The sequence below is a fragment of the Rhinatrema bivittatum genome, chromosome 9, assembly GCF_901001135.1.
Source record: "Rhinatrema bivittatum chromosome 9, aRhiBiv1.1, whole genome shotgun sequence".
NCBI classification, from domain to species: Eukaryota; Metazoa; Chordata; class Amphibia; order Gymnophiona; family Rhinatrematidae; genus Rhinatrema; species Rhinatrema bivittatum.
This window is the reverse complement of record NC_042623.1, coordinates 86,452,884-86,475,830: the sequence shown is the minus strand read 5'-3', so window position 1 is coordinate 86,475,830 and position 22,947 is coordinate 86,452,884. Positions and strand designations below refer to the sequence as shown.

The 22,947-nt window shown below is 41.1% G+C and overlaps 1 protein-coding gene across 1 annotated transcript in view; it reads right to left on the bottom strand.

The window, feature by feature from the left end:
* The window catches only part of LOC115099561 (ankyrin repeat domain-containing protein 26-like), a 462,251-nt gene that overhangs the window by 331,875 nt on the left and 107,429 nt on the right, over positions 1-22,947 (bottom strand). The window contains 2 exon segments of the mRNA XM_029617295.1: positions 6,070-6,230; positions 11,929-12,066. Coding sequence (XP_029473155.1) covers positions 6,070-6,230; positions 11,929-12,066 — 299 coding nt within the window.

Here is a 22,947-nt window from a genome sequence, read left to right as displayed (position 1 = left end):
ATGTGACCCTTAAGTACTAATATTGGTGATGTTTATCTTTTAAGAAATATACAATTCTTAAAAAATGTGTGTAGTAAAACTATAAACATAAAAAGGATTACGGTAATAACTGATCTGACTTTTTGAGTACTTTAAATGGGGCAATTTAAATATGATACTAAATTGACTGACATTACACAAGCTAAAAATGGAACCTATCAAATACCTAGGAAAACAACAATCTAAAATGCCCTTTTCTATATTTTCTTCCCAATATCCTATTTTTTTTGTGTTTTTTCAATCACCTTAATGCTCACTCATCCTATAATCTTACAGTCTGAAGTCTACAATATTACAGCTCACTACATATGTGACTGATGTCATAAACATTGTAGTATGACACTTCATGAATTAGTCAACTGGGGGGGAAAAATAAACTTGGTATATGCAATGATCCAATACAGAAAGGCAATACAAAAACTGAGCATACCAGTAAACTAGGGTTTGCTGTAGGGAGGGGGCAGAAGGAGACTTAAGAATAAGTTTCCTTTATTTGAAAATATTCAGCATGCTTCTCTTTTTAAGTAAGCCTTGTCACAGTTTATAATATTTAGGCAGAGCATAGATTTTTTTTTATCACCATTCTTAAAAACGCTATTACTTCACTGATAATTACACCCTTGTAAACAAAGCATTGGATATCTTGAACTTAGAGATTATGGCCATTTCACAAGTTTTAGATAAAAAATAACATACTATGTATTTAAATATTCAAACTTAAAATATTAGAAATATTTATTTTTTTTGTTTTGTATACTGATATTCTGGTAACAATCATACCGGTTTACAGCAGAAATATAATTAAAATCACATGAAATCTAAATTATAAAACATTTAAATAAATTTAAAATACAATACAATACAGATAAAATTAAAACAAATAAAAATAAAATCAAGCTTTCTAAATAACCAAGTTTTAAAATCTTTCTTGAAAGTATGAAAGTTAGACTGTAATCTTAATTCCATCGAGTTCCATAATTTACGTTCAGCCAAAGATAACACTCTATCCCTCACTTTATTTAGATGGGGAGACCTGAACAATGGAATAGTCAGAAAACCTTTATTTACTGACTGTAGGTTATGTTGTGGAATATGGATACGTAAAGATGCATTTAACCATTCTATTTTATCACTATATTGGGGTAGATTTTCAAACCGCGCGATTTGGCGTACTTTTGCTGGCGCCTGATGCGCCAGCAAAAGTACGCGGGATTTTAGTAGATACCGCATAGCCGCGCGTATCCGCTAAAATCCTGGATCGGCGCGCGCAAGGCTATCGATTCCGTATAGCCGGTGCGCGCCGAGCCGCGCAGCCTACCCCCATTCCCTCCGAGGCCGCTCCGAAATCGGAGCGGCCTCGGAGGGAACTTTCTTTTGCCCTCCCCTCACCTTCCCCTCCCTTCCCCTACCTAACCCACCCACCCGGCCCTGTCTAAACCCCCCCCCCTTACCTTTGTCGGGGGATTTACGCCTCCCAGAGGGAGACGTAAATCCCCGCACGCCAGCGGGCCGCTAGCGCCCCGGGACGCGACCTGGGGGCGGGTCCGGAGGGCGTGGCCATGCCCCCGGACTGCCCCGGGCCGTAACCACGCCCCCGGGCCCGCCCCTGAAACGCTCCCGACACGCCCCGAAAACGCAGCGCGGATCGGGCCCGCCCCCCCGACACGCCCCCTCAGAAAACCCTGGGACTTACGCGAGTCCCGGGGCTCTGCGCGTGCCGGTAGGCCTATGTAAAATAGGCGCACCGGCGCGCAGGGCCCTGCTCGCCTAAATCCGCCCGGATTTAGGCGGATTTAGGGCAGGGCTCTTAAAATCCACCCCACAATGATTTGTGTATTAAACATAGGACTTTGTACTCTATTCTATATGTAATCAGCAGCCAATGCAAATCCATCAAAACTGGAGTAATATGATCATACATTTTTTTTTCCAGTTAGGGCTCTTACTGCCGCTTTCTGCAGTAATTGAAGCAGTCTAATAGTACTGAGGAGAAGGCCCAACAAGAGAGCTTTGCAATAATGTATCTTTGAAAAGATCAATGTAACACATTCCTAAAATCATTAAAATGCAAAAGAGGTTTTAATTTCTTTAAAATGTGTAACTTGTTAAAACAGTCTCTAATCATATTACTAATGGCTTTCTTCATATTTAACTCACTATCTAAAACTACCCTGAGATCCCTTGCAAAGTTACCTAAATTAAAATCAGACTGGCCATTTCTATAAGTCATAGTCATATTGTGGTCTAGTTGTTACATAAAAACACTATTTCGGTCTTTTGATGGTTCAGTGCTAGTTTCATGTGTGCAAGCAGTTGTTTAATAGAAGACGACATATATAACTCCAGAAGTCTCAAAGTATTTTCTATAGAATCCATTACTGGTATAAGCATCTGTACAATGTCAGCATAAATATAATGTATAATCCCTAATCCAGTTAACAATTTACATAGAGGTAACATATATAAATTGAAGAGGGTTGCTGACAGAGACAAGCCCTGAGGTACCCCCTAAACCAGAGCTTTCCAAACTTTTCATGTTGGTGACACACTTTTTAGACAAACATAATTTCGGGACACAGTAATTAGTCTACAAGCAAACCGGAGGTTAAAGGTTAAATGAACGAAATGTATTTCGACAATTTATGTATGTTTCCTTAAATATATACATAATAAAATGTTTCACGACACAACATATCTTGTGAAAACCTTTCGTTTATATTAAAAATATATAATATTCCAAGATTAATGTTATTGTTATAATTTATGAGTAACAATAATAAAACAAAGTTATTGTGTTATTCAATTTACCTCTTTAATGAGATATATGAGCTTGATGGGATGAACACAGCTTTTGAATATTTGGTGTTAATAAAAAAGTCCAAAGGGTCTTCTGCATAATTTTAAAAAGCTGGCCAGTTTCACACTATATAATTATTTGATAGCCATATAGAATTAGTTGAATGAGGCTATGAGAGTGAAATCTGGAATTTATAGGAAGGGACAGAATGTCAATATAAATCCTGCACCTCCAGTTCTGTAACTCTGTGCATCCACTGAAATTCCCCCAAACAATGGAGCTTGGATGTTTCCCTTACAGCTCATCATACTAAAATATATTTTCAAATGCTGGTGTCACCTCACAGTAACAGCAGCACAAACACCTTCCACTGCCAGGCACATTGTGAACTAAAATAAAACCTCGCAAAAAAGACACTCAAAATCTATACTGCAATCCCATTGTAACATAACAGTAATAACACCAAGGACTCAAACAACAATAACCCTACCTGTGAAAAAGCATGGGTAAATATTACACTGGGTCCTAGAATACCAATACACCACCTACTGAGGAAACAAAACAAACCCGATTGCTATAGATCCCTATGCTAGCAGAATCTCTCATCATGGTCACACACACAGACCAGAGACAGACCCTCACCAAATACAGAATACAAAATAAAGGAGCACAAATTAGACAAAAACTGAAATGGAAACTCCAAGAAGCCAGACTCTGTGTATTAACAATGGAAAAACAGAACCACCATTCCTCATAAAACAAACAAAATCAAGAAACATAAAGCATCAGTTATAATAGTAAAACCATACTAATAAAAGAATATTTTAAAACTACTGATAAATAGAATTTCTATTAATTAAAATCATATACATTTTTTACAATTTCCCAGAGGTTATCCTCTCTCACACAGACTCACATGTCTATTCTCTCTCACACATACACTGTCACATACATACACATTCATGCTTTTATACCCACCATAACCTCTCGCTCTCACAGACACTGACACACTCTCAGGCTCTAAGACACTCTCTCCCCCTCCACACACACCCCACACACAAACTCTTACTCCCCTGGATTTTCTCATACACACTCTCTCTGGCTCCCTCACATACACACAAACACACACACCCAGGCAAGTTCCCAATCATTCTCACACAAACACACACACCCAGGCAAGTTCCCAATCATTCTCACACAAACACACACACCCAGGCAAGCTCCCAGTCATTCTCACACACTAAAACTGACCCCCAGGCAGGCTCCCATTCATTTTCACACCACTCCCTCACCATCCCCCAGGCAGGTACCCATCCATTCACACACATACACCCCCAGGCAGGCACCCATTCATACACATGCACACACTAAAGGCAGAACCCCTCTCTTTCTTTTGCCAGCAACCTCGGAGCCTCTCTCATTCCTCTGCTGCCACTGATGCCGAATGGCTATTGGGGGAGGCGCTGATTGCTGCTATTGGCACTGAAGCCCATTCTGCTGCCTCCTCTGTGCAGGCCCTGTGGGTTTCCAGTTCCTCCATGCTGATCTCGTACATTGTGAGATCCGCATAGAGAAAGTGCTACTCTTGACATTAACAAAGATTACATGTGCCAATCAGTAAAAAGTAATTTATTTCTTCTTCTTTTTTTTACCTTTGCTGTCTGATCTTAGTTTTCTAATTGGTTGGTCCCAGGCTTTTTTGTTCCACCTCCCCTTTCTTATTTTTTTGCCAATTCATTTCATATTGTCTTTTTTTCTATTTCTTTTCTCTCCATCTATCTTCTTCCCTCAAACATACAGTCAGGTTCTCATTCTCACATGCTTTCTCTCTCTCTCACACACACACAGGCTCTCACTCTCACATGCTCTCTCTCTCATACAATCATTCATACACAGTCTCCCTCTTGCACATGCTGTCTGACTCTCACACACCCAGGCTCTCTCTCACTCCCACATGCTGTCTTGCTCATGCACAGGCTCTCACTGTCACATGCTGTCTCTCTCTCACACACACACACAGGCTCTCACATGCTGTCTCTGCAAACATTGAGATCCTCACTCCCACACCCAATCTCTCAACTCACACAGGCACCCAATCTCTCAACTCATCTCATACACGCACACAATCTCTCAATTCAGCTCATACAGGCACCCAATCTCTCAACTCAGCTAATACACGCACTCTACGGGCCCTTAGCCTCTCTCTTACCTCTGGGCCTCCTCTTCACGGGTCGCTGCAGGATCGGCTCTGCAGCGGCCCTGATCTTCTCGGGCCGATCCGATCCGCGGTGGGGGCCCTGCTACTGGGCCTCTTCTCGCCCGCTGCAACAACGTGGCTCCTCTTCTGCACGCGGCTGCTTCATCTCCTTCCTACCCGTGCGGCTCCGGCAACATTTTTCTTCCGGGGCCGCGTGGGCAGGAAGGAGGCGGAGCACCTGCACATTTAGACGTGCCCTTTTTCTTCGAGCCGTGGTGACGTGAACTCACCACAGCCTTACCGATCTTCCGGCTGTGTGTCTGCGGCACACAGCACAACGATTCTTCGCTGCTCATTCGCCAGTGGGATGAGCTCCACCAGCGGCCGCATTGGCTCCCACTTGCCGGTGTGTCACGTGCACCGGGCTTGCGCGACACACCGGCACACCTCAGGCGACACACACTTTGGAAAGCTCTGACATAAAGGTTGGCTTGTTTTCAAATCAAAAACTAAACTGATGCCAAAATGTTTATACTTAATGATCATAAATTGTCATGTCCCAATGTTAAATTAACTTCATCGGCTCTGCTGATTCAGTAGTAGTTGGACAAGCAAAAGCACAGCTTGGATAATAAAAACTTATATAAATCTCATTAAGATTGTGATATGCATGGCTAAAGTTAAAGACCAAATTAAGATGCATGGTATTACAAACAATATGCCTTGAAGGGGGAGATAGAATAAAACCATAGAGAAAAGTGCTTCTAGTTTTCAGCCTGCAAATAAACAGATTAAGACTGGTTCATTGTGAGAATGAACTTCTCTACAGATTTTAAACATGTTTTTAAGCAATCGAATCACTTCTGCCCAAAATCCAATATCTTGTAAAATTTTGAGGAGTAAATAACTGACTTCAATCAGCACCAAAAAATGGATCAAGGATGATTTGTCCCAGAATATCTCCTCATGGAGACAAAACAGATATCAAAGAGAGAAACATATACAAAATAGGTCTCTTTATTCTTAAGAATCCTACCTTCTTTATCCATAGCAGGTCCACCCAATGTAAATACAACATCTGTGACTTTCCCTGGACTGCTAAACATCAACATGCCTTTTGTCTTGCAAGTGGCATAATAGGGAGAGGCCTGATTTGGCTTCTTTTTTGATCCATGCTCAATAATGAGATGAGAACAACTACAGAGGAAATAAAATATAACAATAGCGATGTAGGTCTTAGAAACTTGAAGCAACAGCTGAGATTTTTTTTCAAGCTAACATGAAAGGTCTGATGTATGAAGCTTCCCACCCCCATAGATACAAATGAGCACTTTACACAATGCAGCTGGCAAGGATATCAGATCATACAATTTCTTGTAAAAATGCTTCTTTCTCCTGTACTGCAAACCTTACAGACAGGCCCAGCTAAAAAACTTGAAAAACAAAAGGAGAGTGCAAAAATACAGACATCTTTTCTATTTTCTTATCTTACTCTCCTTTGAGAGATTTAATGTATACACTTGAAAAGATAGCCTGTTTCAGGTTACACATCTCTTTGCTAACAGTTGTTTTTATAGTTATATATCTTAACATGTCTGCTCTGAATACAAATTTGTAATCTACCATGAGCTAAATAGGTAAAACTGAACAGAACTAGAAATAAATGCAATTTATCCCATAGGAAAATAATCTAATCTAAATTCCACAAAATTCCTCAACCATGTAAAATGAATATCTGAAGATATTCAGTGTGCAGCGTTTTTTTTTTTCTCATGCTCCAAATATAATATTTATCCCGGTTCAGGGAATATTACTCTGCTGCACAGAAATCAACTCCTGTACATTATGTGAAACAGGGGTCTTGCTCTAATTCTGTAGTGACAGATAATGCTCAATTTCATGCTGAGCATAACCCCTCTAGAAAAATTTAGTATAAATGCAACTTCTGTTTCATAGTGATGTTTGACAGTTACTTTTGGAGATTCAGATGTGGAATATTCATCTAGTTCAGGACTCCTGTACATTATAAAATCTATTCTGTCCACATCACACTAGATAAGTATCCAAATAGCTAACTCTTGTTCAGCTTCACACATGAAGACACATCAGTTTTAAACTCCAAAATATTTAGAGAGCACAAACTGGAACTATAAATCTTATTTGAGAATGACATGGAGCTAACTGGTACAAAGTTTTTTAATTGTGCCACAGATTAAGGTCTTCTTTGAATACTTGGTTGAACTAAAAGGAAAAGGCAATGCTGTATGTAGATTTTAGTGAGACACACAGCTGACTTCTGCAATGGAGAATTTACCCAATCAAAAGGTCCACCAATCTATGCTGATAGTATACCAGCCTTTAATCTATAAGATAAGAACATGCCATACTGGGTCAGACCAAGGGTCCATCAAGCCCAGCATCCTGTTTCCAACAGTGGCCAATCCAGGCCATAAGAGCCTGGCAAGTACCCAAAAACTAAGTCTATTCCATGTTACCGTTGCTAGTAATAGCAGTGGCTATTCTCTAAGTCAATTAAATTAATAGCAGGTAATGGACTTCTCCTCCAATAACTTATCCAATCCTTTTTTAAACACAGCTATACTAACTGCACTAACCACATCCTCTGGCAACAAATTCCAGAGTTTAATTGTGCGTTGAGTGTAAAAGAACTTTCTCCGATTAGTTTTAAATGTGCCACACGCTAACTTCATGGCGTGCCCCCTAGTCTTTCTATTATCCGAAAGAGTAAATAACCGATTCACATCTACCTGTTCTAGACCTCTCATGATTTTAAACACCTCTAACATATCCCCCCTCAGCCGTCTCTTCTCCAAGCTGAAAAGTCCTAACCTCTTTAGTCTTTCCTCATAGGGGAGCTGTTCCATTCCCCTTATTTTGGTAGCCCTTCTCTGTACCTTCTCCATCGCAATTATATCTTTTTTGAGATTCGGTGACTACAATTGTACACGGTAATCAAGGTGCGGACTCACCATGGAGCGATACAGAGGCATTATGACATTTTCTGTTTTATTCACCATTCCCTTTCTAATAATTCCCAACATTCTGTTTGCTTTTTTGACTGCCGCAGCACATTGAACCGACGATTTCAATGTGTTATCCACTATGACACCTAGATCTCTTTCTTGGGTTGTAGCACCTAATATGGATCATTTATAAATATATTGAAAAGTAAGGGTCCCTATATGCAGTTTTCCTATTAAATCTGTTGCAATGCCAGTAGAGAACATTAGGTACAGAATTCATATAAATTCAAGTTCCAGAAATTTAAAACCTAAAGGATCTTTGGATTAAAACATTACAGGCTTTTTTTTTTTTTGCAAGAGGAATCTCTTCTTAAATATGATATAGTCAGAATAAGCAGAGCTACTCACCCCTTTGTGGTCTTATAAATTAAAGTTACAAGCTACTCCTTCGTGATCGGTTATCTGCTTGGGACATGAAGTATCATTATAGATTTTTTTGGATTTGCATAAGAAGAGCTTCCTGGGGATCTTTACTATAGCAGCTCAGATATCTGCTGCTGCAAGAGAGTCAGTTTTTTAGCACCATATTATGCGATTTGTATTCTTTTGTTCTGCCTCTCCTTTGAAGATATTTCCACCAAGAAAATCGAAGGGAGGTGGGGGTGTTATCATTTTATGTAAAACGTATATTGCCTCACTGTAGCTACAAGCCACTGGGCTAGAGAGATGGACTCACATTAACAAAAGAAAGGAAAGCCAACAAGGTTTTGTGCTTGCCCTGTCATATATAATCTACATATTTAAATTTAAAAGGTGCATTACCTTTTTCTTGGGTTGTGTTTTTTGTTACCAGCTCAACCTTATATAGCTGAGCTCAATAAACTGTTCTCATTTTTACATACCTATTTTTATATTGCTTCTGCCTTTCTTAGACAATCCACTAACTGGAAAACACAGCTATATTTCTAGAAATTGTTTTGCTACCTGATTAGCCTTAATCCTTTTTATTTCACCTGAATTCAGGACCCACCGAGGAAACGAGCCAAACTGACCGCTACACTGGTATAAGAGAGATGAATAACAAGTATCCAGTCCAAAACATACAACATATGCCAATTAAGAGGGTAATCTTCAAAAGACTGGAGTAGCAGTTTAGTGCTTAGAGCAGTGAGTTACAGACCAGTGAAACCAGGGTTCTATTCCTACTCCTGTTCCTTGTGACCTTGGGCAAGTCACTTTACCCTCCATTGCCTCAGGTACAGACTTAGGATTGTGAGCCCTCTGGGGACAGGGAAATACCTACAAGTACCTAAAGGCTTTGAAGGGCTGAAAAAATGGAATTTAACATTAAAAATAAAGTTATTTTGGTAGGGACAACATTGCTTTACTTGTGGAAATGGGCTTTTTGAAAATTGCCTGCCAAATAAGTGGGTAAAAGTACACACAGAAACTGTATGAATGTATTTTTGCCTGCAGTATGAAAAGGCATTCTTGTGGATGGAGTTTGGAATTACAGCCACATTTTTGCATTTTCAAAAGTATGCACATATTTTTTCCCAACAAAACTACGTGCATACATTAGCAGATATAAATATGTGGAGATAGTTTTGGAGGGATGATGTTCAACAGAAATGAATGTGTATATTTTCCCTTTAAAAGCTGGTGTAAAGCTGCAGGTTAAAAGTACTCACTTGCTTTAAAACCAATATGGGCAGTTACAAAATTATCCTCTAAATAAATATCTTTATTCCAAGCACAGTATAAAAACTACCCAACTAGGGCTATTGGCCTGGAAAACATTAGATCTAAAAACCCTTATCAGGCTGTAAATGTGTTGGCCCTGCCTCTTGATATTTCATGCTCAACAACCCTTTTGTAAAAACGCAGTTGAATGGGATTTTCAGCTGGTGATTCAAACCAAGTAATTCTATATTTTTAGAATAAAATTAAATAAATTACCTTTTGGAATAGCAAAGTTGTTGACCTATAACAGATGTTCTTCATAGACACCAAGACAAATCAGTCACACAAGTGGGTGACCCTATTTAACAGCTCAGAGATGGAAAGCTCTCTCAGAGCTCAGAAAGACCAATGTAGCTCTTCTGAGCATGTATAATGAATTTCTAACTGAAAAAAAGCTGACAACCTCTGCATGGTACAAAGTTGGCCACCAATAAATGTGCAATTAAATCTCATATAAAGTCAATATGCGAAACACAAATTAAATCCTCTGTATATACCAAAATTTATATAACAAGAGCTATCAACCCAAGAAAGGAACACAGCAAGCACTTGTGGTAGAAACCTAATTCCAAACAAGTCAAGAGGACTTCGTCTCATTTTGGATCTCTGAAACCTCAAAAAGCATCTAAAAAAGGAAAAGTTCAGGATCAAGTATTCATCATTCAATTAGAGACCAACATCTGGCCTCAACTTAGATCTCAAAGAAGCTTACACACACACATCCAGATTAACAAAAATTCCAGGAAATTTCTATGTTTACCATAGGGAATGATCACTATCAGCATCAAGTTCTCCTGTTTGGCTTTTCAGCGGCCCATGTGGTCTTCACAAATTACCTTGCAGTAGTAGCTACTGATCTAAAACAAAATGATGTATTTGTTTTTCCCTACCTAGATGACTGGCTTAGATCAGATCAAGCTTGTTCCTCCATACTTCATATGATAGAAACCGTTCAATCTCTATTTCATCATAAATTTCCCAAAATCAAATATAGAGCCATATCATGTTATAGACTTTATAGGAGCCCACCTGTTTACACTACAAGAGAAAACCTTTATTCCTCAATGCAGAGTAAGTGCTTTGATATCCATAATTCTGATGATCTTAAGGCAAAGAAAAATGACTGCCTAATTATAAAATTGTTAGGACACATGGCAACAACAATCTATGTCACCGCTTTTAAACACCTTGCCATGAGACCAGCTCAATGGTACCAACATACCAACAAAATCCAAATATCTACCACTCTCATCAATTCTTTAACCTGGTGGTTAAATCATGTGAACCTAAAAGATCACTATTTTTACCAACCTCAGTTCCAACAAGCAGGAGTTCATTTCAACATTCGCTGGTCTCAAAGAACATGGTCACCAATTAAAAGAATGCTTCAAACAAACCATCTAGAATGGAGAGCCATTTTCAATACTCTCAAAATACTCAGTCCCTGGTTAAAGAACAAGATAGTTACTTGTTTAGATTAAGACTATGTTCTATATCAATAAACTTCATAGCATACATCAAAACAGAGACTGACGAACAATAATCATATTACATAGGACAACATAAAATACACAAAATCCTGCTCCTATCTTGTATCAATACCCCAATACAAAAAAAAATTAAAGCCTCCTAGGCTGAGGTCAATACCTTGACGAAAAACTATAAATCTCTACCTAAATTCCACTATCTTTACCAAAGGCTTCCCTAAATAGAAGGGGCATCAATCCTTTCCTAAATGATCAGTCAATTAGAGGTCCAATTTTCAAAATCATTTATGCACATAAAAGCTGGTTTGTGTGTGTAAATGGCTGTTCTAAAATGGACCTGGGCATAACACAGTTTCACATGTACTTCTACGTGCATTGAGAGGCATTCTATGGAACAAAGTTTTTTTATTTAAAGAAGAATGCACATAAAGTATAACCTAAGTTACACCCTCTGAAGAGGAAGTGTAATTTTACAAGAGTGAATGTGTGTACGAACTCTGTCAATTACCTAAGTATTTTCAAAGCAAACTTATGCAACTCCATTTCTAAAATACACTTTGTACAAGCAGACTTTACTGCTAGTGTATGCAGGCTGTTCGAAAATTACCCTTTTAATGAGCTCAATACATCTTTGATTATATATGTAAATTATGGTAAAGTACACATATTTAAAAAACTTACGCATGATGCCCATTCATAATGGCATAATCATCAGCTGTCCATCCTTTGTTGTCTTTGATTGACAGGTCAGCATCATATTGAAGCAATAGTTTCACCAAACTAATTTGACCATTACTGGACACAATCATGAGGGATGTTCTGAATCAAAAGAAAATATGTTGATAAATAATGCTAATGATTAAAACCAGAACTCAAACAAATCTTTAATCGCATTTACAATAAAGGGCCGGATTTTAAAAAGGTTACGCGCGCCAGGCCTATTTTAAAAAGGTCCGGCGATGCGCGTAAGTCCCAGGGCTTTACAAAAGAGGTGGGGCGGGGCCAGAGGCCTCCGACAGAGCGGCCATTGCCGCTCTGTCGGAGGATCGCGTGTCAGCAGCCTGCCGGCGCCGAACTTGCGCCTGCCCAGAAGAAGGTAAGACAAAGGACGGGGGGGGGGGGGGTTTAGAGTAGGACTGGGGGGGGGGGAGGTTAGGGGAAGGGGTGGGAAGGTCAGGTTAGGGGAACGGGGGAAGGCAGCGCAGCTCGGCGCGCGCCGACCCTGGATTTTATAACATGCACGCGCCTGCGCATGTTATAAAATCGGGCATACATGTGTGCGTGCCGGGTAGTGCACACACATGTAGGCTGCGCACGCTTCTTTTAAAGTCTACCCCAAAATGTTCTGTGCCCAAATGCTCCAAAACAAGGAGAAACAATTTTACCTGATAATTTCCTTTCCTTGAATCCTGCTATACCAATCCAGATGAGTGGGTTATGCCTTCCTGGTTGCAGGCGGAGTCAATGTACAAGTTTTCTGTGACATCACTCAGTATATGAATTTGTGCAGCAGTGCCCTTGCAAAAGCTAATTTACTGGACAATCATCAGAACAGCAAATGTGTAAAAGCCTTCATAATTAAAGTTTTAGAAATAGAAACTACTCCAATGCCTTCTCTCTTATCCTCCTCCTTTTGAAAGGGAAGGCTTGAAGAAGGGAAACTTCCAACAGATTCTGTTCTCTTCTTTTCTCCCAACAAATAAACATTATAATTTTTGTACTTTGCCACCCTGCAAATATGCTCTAGACAGGACACCCTAGATTCATGAAGCTGGTCATGCGCTCACTGAAAGTGCTCTCAGCTCTTCTAGAACAGTTATTGTAATTATTACTATTAAAAAAGTGTTGCCTGCATGCTCTATCATTTGCTGCAGATTACAATAAAAACATCCATAATAACAACACAAAACAAAAAACATTCAAGAAATGCTCCATCTGAAATAAACTGAATAAAAGCCTATATATATATCTAAATATATCAAACTATCATAATTCATAAACTGCTTTAACAGTATAGTCTCAATAGTGTTAACAGTGTCTAAAAATATATGCCTTAAGGTGATCCCTAAATAATTTAGGACAGTCAATGACATGCAACAATTCCAGAGGATCGGATCTGCAATGAAGAATGCTCTCTCACAACATGTACTAATTTAGGTGATACTACTTCAAGGGGACCTTGATTACTAGACCATTGATAAATCCTCAATGCAGAATTCATAATAGTATCTTATCATTAAGAGAGCATGCCCCTCTCTCTCTCTCTTGCATATGTATGAGAGAAGTAGAGCATGCACTCTTTTTCTCTCATTCTCTCGTGCATGCTCTCTTGTTTGCAAGAGACAGCAGCGTGCACAGGAGAGAGAGGTATGCACATGCTCTCTGGCATGCTCGTGAGCACGCATGAGAGCAAGAGTGAGCGTGAAAGCAAGAGCACAGCATGAATGAGAAAGAGCAAGAGCAAGTATGCAAGCGAGAAAGAGGAAGAAGCGTGCACAAGCGCTCACATATGTGTGCGAGAAATAGCATGTATGTGAAATAGCATGTCTGCAAGGGAGCCTGTGTGTGTGAGAGAGAAAGAGAATGTTTGTGTCTCTTATCTGTCTGTCTGTTTGTGGGAATGAGTGAGAGTGTATTAATTACAGCAGATAAGGAACAAAATGGTCCATCTAGCCTGCCCAGCATGTTTGAACCAAATATTTTTTTTAAGGATAGTAGCAATTGTTGCTCTGTGCAGATTACCCCCAAGTCTTCTGTTAAGGGAAGTAGCAACTGCTGCGCCATGCAGGCCAGCCCCAAGCAGAAATATTAACTTTAGATGTAATAACAAAGTTAACCCATTTGTTCATTTCCAATCTGTAGCCAGCAGGGATCCGCTGTGTTTGGCCTTCGCCTTTTTGAATTTCTTTACCGTTCCCATCTTCACCACCTCTTCTGGGAGGACATTCCAGGCATCTACTACCCTTTCCATGAAGAACTATTTCCTGATATTGTTTTTCAGTCTTCCCCCTTAGAGTTTCATATCATGACCCCTGGTAACGCAGCTTCCTTTCCACGGGAAAATATTTTATTTTTGCGCATCATTAATTCCTTTCAGGTATTTGAAGGTCTGTATCATATCTCCCCTATCTCTTCTTTTTTCAAGGATATACATATTAACGTCCTTCAGTCTCATCTCATATGGATTTCCATACAGAGCCCACACCATTTTGGCCACCTTTCTCTAGATCACTTCCATTCTGTTGTATGCAGCTTCCTCTAAATTTGTCTCTTTATCCTGATCTCTGATCATCTCTTGCAATTCCCAAATTGTCTCTAAATATTCATTAGTTTATCTAAAACGGGGGTATGGAAGCTGATCTTTAGTGATCTGTTTCTCCAAGGCTTGTATCTTCATTATCAGCTCTTGGTTATGGTTCTACTAATAATAATCTGCGATCAACTTCCTGCAGTGACTATTTCTCAACTACACCCTCTATTTCTGCTCTTAGTTGACTAATATTCTTTTTCTAATACTTGATTTAGTGACAGTAAATGTGAGTTATTTTGAAATAATTCTCTTAAAAAGTTTAAAATGGTAGCATATTCAGCTGTCTTAAGGGTTAATTTGGATTCATTAACCAAAAATCTCAGAATAGTAACATAAAAATTTGTGACAGTTCCTAATTGTAGATATGTGTCTTTTAAATTCTCACGTACCCTAGAGACCTGGTGCTGCACATCTTCTCTTTCTTAGTATAAGAGAGAGAGAGAAAGAAAGACAGAGAAGGTTCTTCTATCTAGAGATGCCACTGACTTGCATGGTTAGCACCTTGTGACAATGGTGAAAAATGTTTGTAGTGATGCCTCTTCTTTATGAGCAGGTATGTCCTTGTCTCTGTATGTACAGAATTTGGTGGAGACACAGGTGTGAAGAGAGCCATTGGATTCCCAACACGATCAAACTAATAGGGTAGTTTCCCTGTCACCATCTGCTGACAGAGGTGCATAACCCACTCGTTGTGACTGACCCGAGGAATCAGTAAACAAGCTACAGCCCTGAAAGAAGAATTTCAACCTGCAAGGGGGTTTGAGGCTGTCACATTCTCAGGAACCTTGAGGCTACATGAGGCTACTTCTTCACCCCTTAGGCTCCAACAGGACCTTTAAAGGATGGTCAACTGGAAGCCCTCCAAACACTGCACATTTGCACCTGCTGGAAACAGAAAAATATTGACAAGATTTACTGCTGCAGAAGCTCAAGTATAGCAGAGCTGCTTACCTGTAACAGGTGTTCTCTGAGGACAACTGCATGTCAGTCCTTGCACATAGGTGATATCATCCAATGGAGCCTGGCACAGAAAAGTTATGTCAAAATTTCTAGAACTTTGACTGTGCCTCACTGGGCTTGCCCGTGCATGCCATTATACCACTCAGCCTTATGTTGTCCATTCAGTCTTGTATTTATCAATTAAAACAAAAAACAGTGAAACCAACTCCAAGGGGAGGTAGGCAGGTTTCATTAGGATTGACATCCTGCTGTCCTTAGAGAACAATTGTTACAAGTAAGCAACTCTGCTTTCTCGGAAGACAAGCAAGATGGCAATCCTCACACATGGGGAATCCCTAGCTACAGGTTACCCCCTACAAAAAAAAGGGAAAACAACAACAATTAAGTTCCAACAGGCACAACAAAATTTTTGGCGGCAATAAAAAACAATGAGCCCTAGAAGGGAAATGAGTTGAGCTCTAAACCTCAGACAAGTTCCAGAGGACAGACTGCCCAAACCTACTGTTGTGTCAGCCATCCCTCTCCAAACAGAAAAGAGAGGTGAATGAGCGTATAGAACTCCATGTCTCAGCCTTGCAGATCTCCTCCATGGGGACTGATCACAGGCTCAGAAAGAATGAGCTTTGACATGGCCCACCAGAATCAGCCCTGCCTGGGCATAACAGGATTATCAATCTGCTAGCCAATTAGATAAAGCCTGTTTGGCAAAGGCAATCTCCAGTTTGTTTGTGCAAAAAACTAAAAGTTGGGTAGACTTTCTATAGGCTTCAGTCCACTCCAGGTAAAATCCAAGACTCTCTTGCAGTCCAAACTGTGCAGTGATTATTCACCTTGGTGGACATAAGGCCTGCAAAAATATGTTGGAAGGACGATTGACTGGTTAAGATGAAATTCTGACACCACCTTAGTCAGAAACGTAGGATTTGTATGTAAGCCCACACTATCATGATAGAATTTGGTATAAGGTGGACAAGTTACTAGAGCCTGGAGCTCATTGCCCCTTCCCACTAAACTGACCTCCACAAAAAAAACACAGACTTTCAGGTCAAGTACTTCAGGTCACAGGAGTGTAGTGACTCAAATAGAGCTTTTATCAGCTAGGACAGAATGGCACTGAGGGCCCAAAACATAGCAGAAGGCCAGACAGAAGGCTTCAAATGAAGCAGGCCCTGCATAAACTGGACAAGTAAAGACTGCACAGAGAGGGGCTTATTTTCTACATGGTGATGGTAGGCACCCTTTGTACTAAAGTGAAGTCTTATAGATTTTGTCTTGAGACAAGCCTCAGACAAATGTAGAAAGTAATCAAGCAGTTTTTGTATGGAACAGGGTCTAAGGTCTTTTTCTCACATCACACAGCAAACCTCCTCCACATAAATCTATAGGATCTTCTAGTGGAATCCTTCCTTGAAGCTAGAAGAACTCAAGACACACAGTCAAACAACTGACAGGGTTGCAAAATCAAGCTTGCAACATCCAAGTGTTGAGCGATAAAGACTTGACATTGGGAAGGCACATCCTGCCTTGATTCTGAGTGATGATATCTGGTGAATTCCTCAGTCTGATCGGATCCCTGAAGGACATCTCCCAAAGGAACAGGAACAAGATCTGTCTCAGCCAAAAGGAGGGCTATGAGAATCATAGTCCCCTGTCCTCTATGAGTTTCATGAGAGTTTTCATAACTAGCAGGATTGAAGGATATGAGTACAGCAGCCCCCTACCCCAATTCAGGGCAAAGGAGTCCAAGGCTAGCTTGCCACATGCTTACTTTCTAAAAGAGAAGAGTAGGACCTTTCTGCTCTGAGGGGATGTGATCAGATTCACCACTACTGTGCTCCAGTGAAGATCTGATTCGCTACCCCTGTCAAGGGACCACTTGAAGGGTTTTGTGGCTCTTGACCAGCCAATCATCCAGTTAGGGATACATGTGCACCTCTAATTTGTGTATGTACGTTGTCACCAGTGTCAGGCATTTCATGAGAACATGTGGGACAGGTGCTAGCCCAAAAGGTAAAATGTAATACTGGAGGAGACAGTCTCCTACTACAAATCTGAGATATTTCCTATAAGTATAAGCATCCTTTAGATCAAGAGAGCATAGCCAGTCACATTTTTTAACAAATGGGATTATAGTACCCAGGAAACCATCTTGAACTTTTCTCTTTTGACAAATCTGCTCAAGGCCCTTAGGTCTAGGATGGGACAGAGTCCCACTGTTTTCTTTGGAATAAGGAAATACTTGGGATTAATTCCCTGCTTTGGTGGAACAGGCTCGACTGTATTGGCCATTAAGAGAGAAGAGAGTTTCATACAAAATAGTTCCTGATGGAACAACTGACCCCCAACTGAGGTCTAAGGGCGAATTTGGAGGGAGATCCAATATGTGTAATCTGTACTGTCTTCTGATTATGCTGAGGAGTCACACATCTGAAGTTACACTGGATCAGTGGTTTACATATAACAGCAACCTCCCTCTGACCAGAAAGTCCTACAGCACAGGTAATGGGATACTGGCTATGTTCTCTGCGATCTGGGGTTTAGGCACATTCTGCTGCCTCAGATGGGCAAGAGGAGCCTGCTGTGTACAGGTCTGAGGGGGCAGAGGATAGCATCTTCTCAGCTGGAAAAAATGCCTCTTCTGCCCAGGCCTCAGATACCTCCTGCAGGAGGAAACGAGATCTGCTGGAGCATTAAGCAGTTATCTCTTTTCTGCACTACTTCATCCTTCGCTCTATCTCCAAAGAGATTCTCCCCTGTACACAGCACATCTACAAGCCTTTCCTTCACTTCAGACAGAGATCTGAGGGCTGCAGCCAGGCAAGTCTACAGGCTCCAATCCCTACAGAAGAGACGCTCGATGATGTCTCAAAAACATCAAAGGTTGAATGGACCATGTTTTTTCCACACTCTAACACTTTGTCCAGCAGTGACTGGAAAGCATCTTGCTGTTTTTGAGAAAGCTGCTCAGCTATCCCTGCATTTACTTCAGCACGTCCCACATACACTGACCTATCAAAGAGTTGGTAGGAAGCAATGCGGGCATTGAGCATAGCACTTTGATAAACTTTTCCCCCAAAGGTGTCAAGGGTTCTAGACTCCTTCCCCAGGAGCACCAAGGAACGAGTTCTGGATCTCGGTCTTTTTAAGAGCAAAATTTGACTACCACAGACTGGTAATTTTGAATTCAGGAGCCTTTTGGATGAGACAGACCATGTCTGCCTTCTTGTTGACAGAAGCCATAGAGAGAGGGGTTTTCAGACATCCTCATCTGTACCTCTTGAAGAACTTCATGGAATGGGACTGCCACAATTTCCTTAGGGGGCTTCACGAACTGGAGGATGTCCAGCATCTTACTCCTAGACTGATCCTCCATCTGTAATGTAAAAGGAATGGCCTCAGCAATTTTCTTAAAACCTGTGAAGCAGAGGTCCTCAGAAGGGGACTTCCTTCTCTCTGGCAGAGGGGAAGGGGAAAGGTCAGAAGACCTATGGACACTTCCTCTTTAGAGGCATCCATAGAGTCATAGCCATACTCCCAAAAATACTCTGACTCACCCTGGACAAGACCCTGCAGCACCTTCTCCAAGGCCTGCTGGATGTTTTTATCTAACTACTCCTCAAGGACTGCCAATGTCAACACCAACTAGGAGGCAGGAGGGTTGACCACATCCTCTTTGGAAGCGAGAGGTTGATTGGTGATGGACACCTAGACTGGTGAAAGCTGTCATTAGTCCCTGGCCTGCTTAGAGGATGAGCTCTCCTTTCCACAGAACCACTTGGGGTGGGGAGAGGGGAGTATCTCGGCATGCACTGGACTGTCCCTGCTCCCAGCATCTGACACAAATGCCAATGCTTCTTCGGCTTCCTTTGATGCTGGTGTTGAAGAGTCTAAAGTAGACCTGCCTGCGGGTTCCCTGTCAGCTGATGGCATTGAGAGAACAGATGGGCCAATAAAGATGACACTGCCTCTACCAATGCAGCTCTGAGGTCCTTCGATGTTGATGCCTCCAGTGCCAATGTCAATGGACTGTTCTTCCAGTATCCTGAGTTCCAGTCGGGACCAGCATCCTTTCGAGGTATAGTCTCACATTTGTAACACTCCTGGACATCGTGTGATGCCCCCTGGCACAGGATACATCTATCATGGGGGTCTGTGTCAGACATAGTCCTTGCCCACTGGGGTTTTGCTGTAACCCACTAGACATGTTCCACCTAAACAAAAAGAAGCAAAATCAAACTCGGCAGCGTTGGCTTGATGACCAACACATACCAACAGCACACTACCATGAAGCAAGTAAGAGAATTGAATGGAAAACAAAGAAACAACTGAAAAATATTTCCTAGGGAAAACTATGAGGAACAGAAACAATGGACCCCACAGTGAACAATCCTATAATTTTGACAAAACTCCCCAAAGACCCAGAGCAGGAGCGTGAGTCATAAAACCACGACCAGAAGGCTCCATGGAAAAAGAAAGACTGAAGGGACCCCATATGGACACTTAGTATAATGACATGTATGAGCATGCCCAATGAGATGCAGTCATTTCATATAAGAAATTTTGATACAAGTTATCATGCCAGGCTCCATCGGATGAGGTCACTCATGTTTAAGGGTTGCCATCCTGGTTGTCCTCGGAAAATGTGAGGGAAGTCACAGAAAACTTGTAGCTCTTTATTTCCACCTGCTGGCAGGGAGGTATAACCACTCATCTAGACTGGTATGGCAGAATAAGGAATGTAACTTTAAACCTGGCAGAGAAGCCAGGAACCATAACCAGAAGAATAGCTAAATCTACTTTGCTCCCATGACAGACACTGGAGAGTGCCAGAGGTGAAAAACAAAGTCACTTCTGATTTTGAAAATCTGAAGAGTATTACTGGAAATCTTTGTCAAGAATTACCAGTTATGTAACAAATTCTGGTAGTAGTTCCCAACAACATGCTAGAGAAACTTATACATGGGGTTTCTTCATGACATGTATATACACAAATATTTTAAATGCAAAGCGCATAAATCCATCAATCCATCCATAAGTCCATCAATAGAACAGCTACAATTCAGGTCTGCTTCGCTGCACAACTTATAAGTCACTTTCGGTTTCAGGAATGATTGCATGTCGGTATAATGTGGAGGCAGGAAGCTTCTCTCATCTCTGGGCAAACATACCTGATTACTGCCCATGGCAGAAGGAAGAATGCTACAATAGACTGCTTAAAAGAGCCATGCACAACAAAAAACAGCAACATTACAGTGATACCCACACATCACTAAATAACCAGTATGAAACTGGATTATGATCATTCTTGATTCTTAATCTTCTAGATACTCCAAAACCATTAGAGACATACCTTCCAGACTTATTCTTGGCATTCACATCTGCACCTTCTTTGAGAAGGTACTCTGCCATCTCTCGATGATTTTCAGCAACAGCAAGAATAAGGGGAGTACAGTTCTCCTGCATATGTAACATGTATACACTACATTAGCATATTTACTGAATCCTGGTTGAAGTCAAAAGTTTATCCACAACATATATATGAATATGTACAGAAAATATGAATTGCCAGTGAGCTTAACAATAGAAAGTACTGAAACAAAAAGAGAGCACAAGAACCAACAGAGGAGAACACTGCCCAAAAATCAAGTCCCTCCCAACTGCTCAATACTTTTCTAGGAGGCAATTAAGAGTAGCTGGCATAGCTGCAATGTACGTGGGTATTCGCTGCATGTGCTTTGTAGTTAGGTTTCAAAGAAATGCTACCCAGTAATTTACCTTTGAAAATTAACTAGCATAAAATGTATACGGTAAAAGTGCCCGTGTATTCTGTGTCTATTTGTCAGGATGGTGGTAGTGGTGGTGCTGGTGTCGGAAATAATGGTCACACTTTTGAAAATGTCAAGTATATGCACTCTTTTACTACCCCAAAGGAATGCCCTTTTATAGTGCAACTGAAAGTATGTACATTATGAACTCCACAAGTACTTTTGCCAATCTGAAAGCAATTTTCAGACAGGCTAACATACCAATGTAAATGGCTTTGAAAATTGTCATTTTAATGACAAAACAGTGGTTTGTGAATCTTCATAGGCTTTACTGTACAATATCAAAGCAGAGATCTCTCTATATTGATCCCTATTCACAAAAAAAGAAGTCAAGAAAACTCCCACTCACACCTAATTTACTCACATTCAAACTACTATTTACCTTGAACACAGCATCAGACAAAAGATGTTGATCTCTCCCTGCGCAATGGGCCCAAGCAGACAACCACATTATCACTCATTTGCCAGTTCAATGGGAAAACATCTTTTCAAATTCAGTATTAACTTTTATCCCTATTATATTAACAAAAACCATTTAAAGCACACTGTTTACTTATCTTGAAACAAACTTCATAAGGTCCCACTAAACGCCTACCACCCTGTTGTCTGCTTCAAATCACCAGACTGAAATCACCCCTCTCACTCATCACGGTTCCCCCCCCCCTTCCACCCCACTCACCCTGGTTCAACCCCTCCCTCTTCACAAAGCCTGCCCCCCCCCCATTCACTTACCCTGGTTTCCCCCTTCTCCCTCTACGAACCAATCAGTTATCCCGGTTTACTTCTCCCCCACCCCACAAATACCTCACTCATCTGGTTCCCCCCCATGAACTGCTCACTCACTCTGGTTCACTCCCTCTACCAAATGAATCCCTCCCTCACCCTTATTCACTTCCTCTTCCTCCCCCACCCCACGAACCCCTCACTCACCTGGTTCCCCCCCCAACAAACCCCTCATTTCCCCAGTTCACTCACTGCCATTCTTTTCCTTCACTCCCTTTCACCCCAGTGATCCCTGGTTTACTTCCTGCTTGTCCCCTCACTCACAGTTTCTAATATTTCAAAATAGGAAGATGCAGGCTTAAAGCTCCTCCAATACATCCTTGCTCCTCCTCTGCTGGGGCTAGAATGTTGTGCTTTGAACCATGCTATTCAAAGTCACCATTCAGGCCCCGGCAGAGGAGGAGGAAGAATGCGTTGGAAGAGTTGTTACACTGCCACCATCCTCCTCCAGTTTTGAAATGCTAGGAGCCAGTGAGTGAAGGGATACGAGTGGGACAGTGGGAGGGTAGAGCAGTGGAAGTGAATGGTGCCATGGTTTTCTTACAGGGCAGGCAGGCAAGCAAGGAGAGGGTCCACTGCCACCAATGCCTTCATTTCGAAAGGGCCCTCGGTCTCCCAAGGCAATTTGGCCAGGATTGGTCAATTGCCTGACCTTTACCGTGGCCTCATAATCACAGGAAACCAGTGGCCCTGCCTATGCGGTCTTGAAATCTTACATGCAACGTCATCTTATCTATTGGTTCAATGAAAGATTATCACAACCCACAAAGATTCCAATTTACTTTATGAAAAGATTTTAAATAAATACATGAACCTGTTACG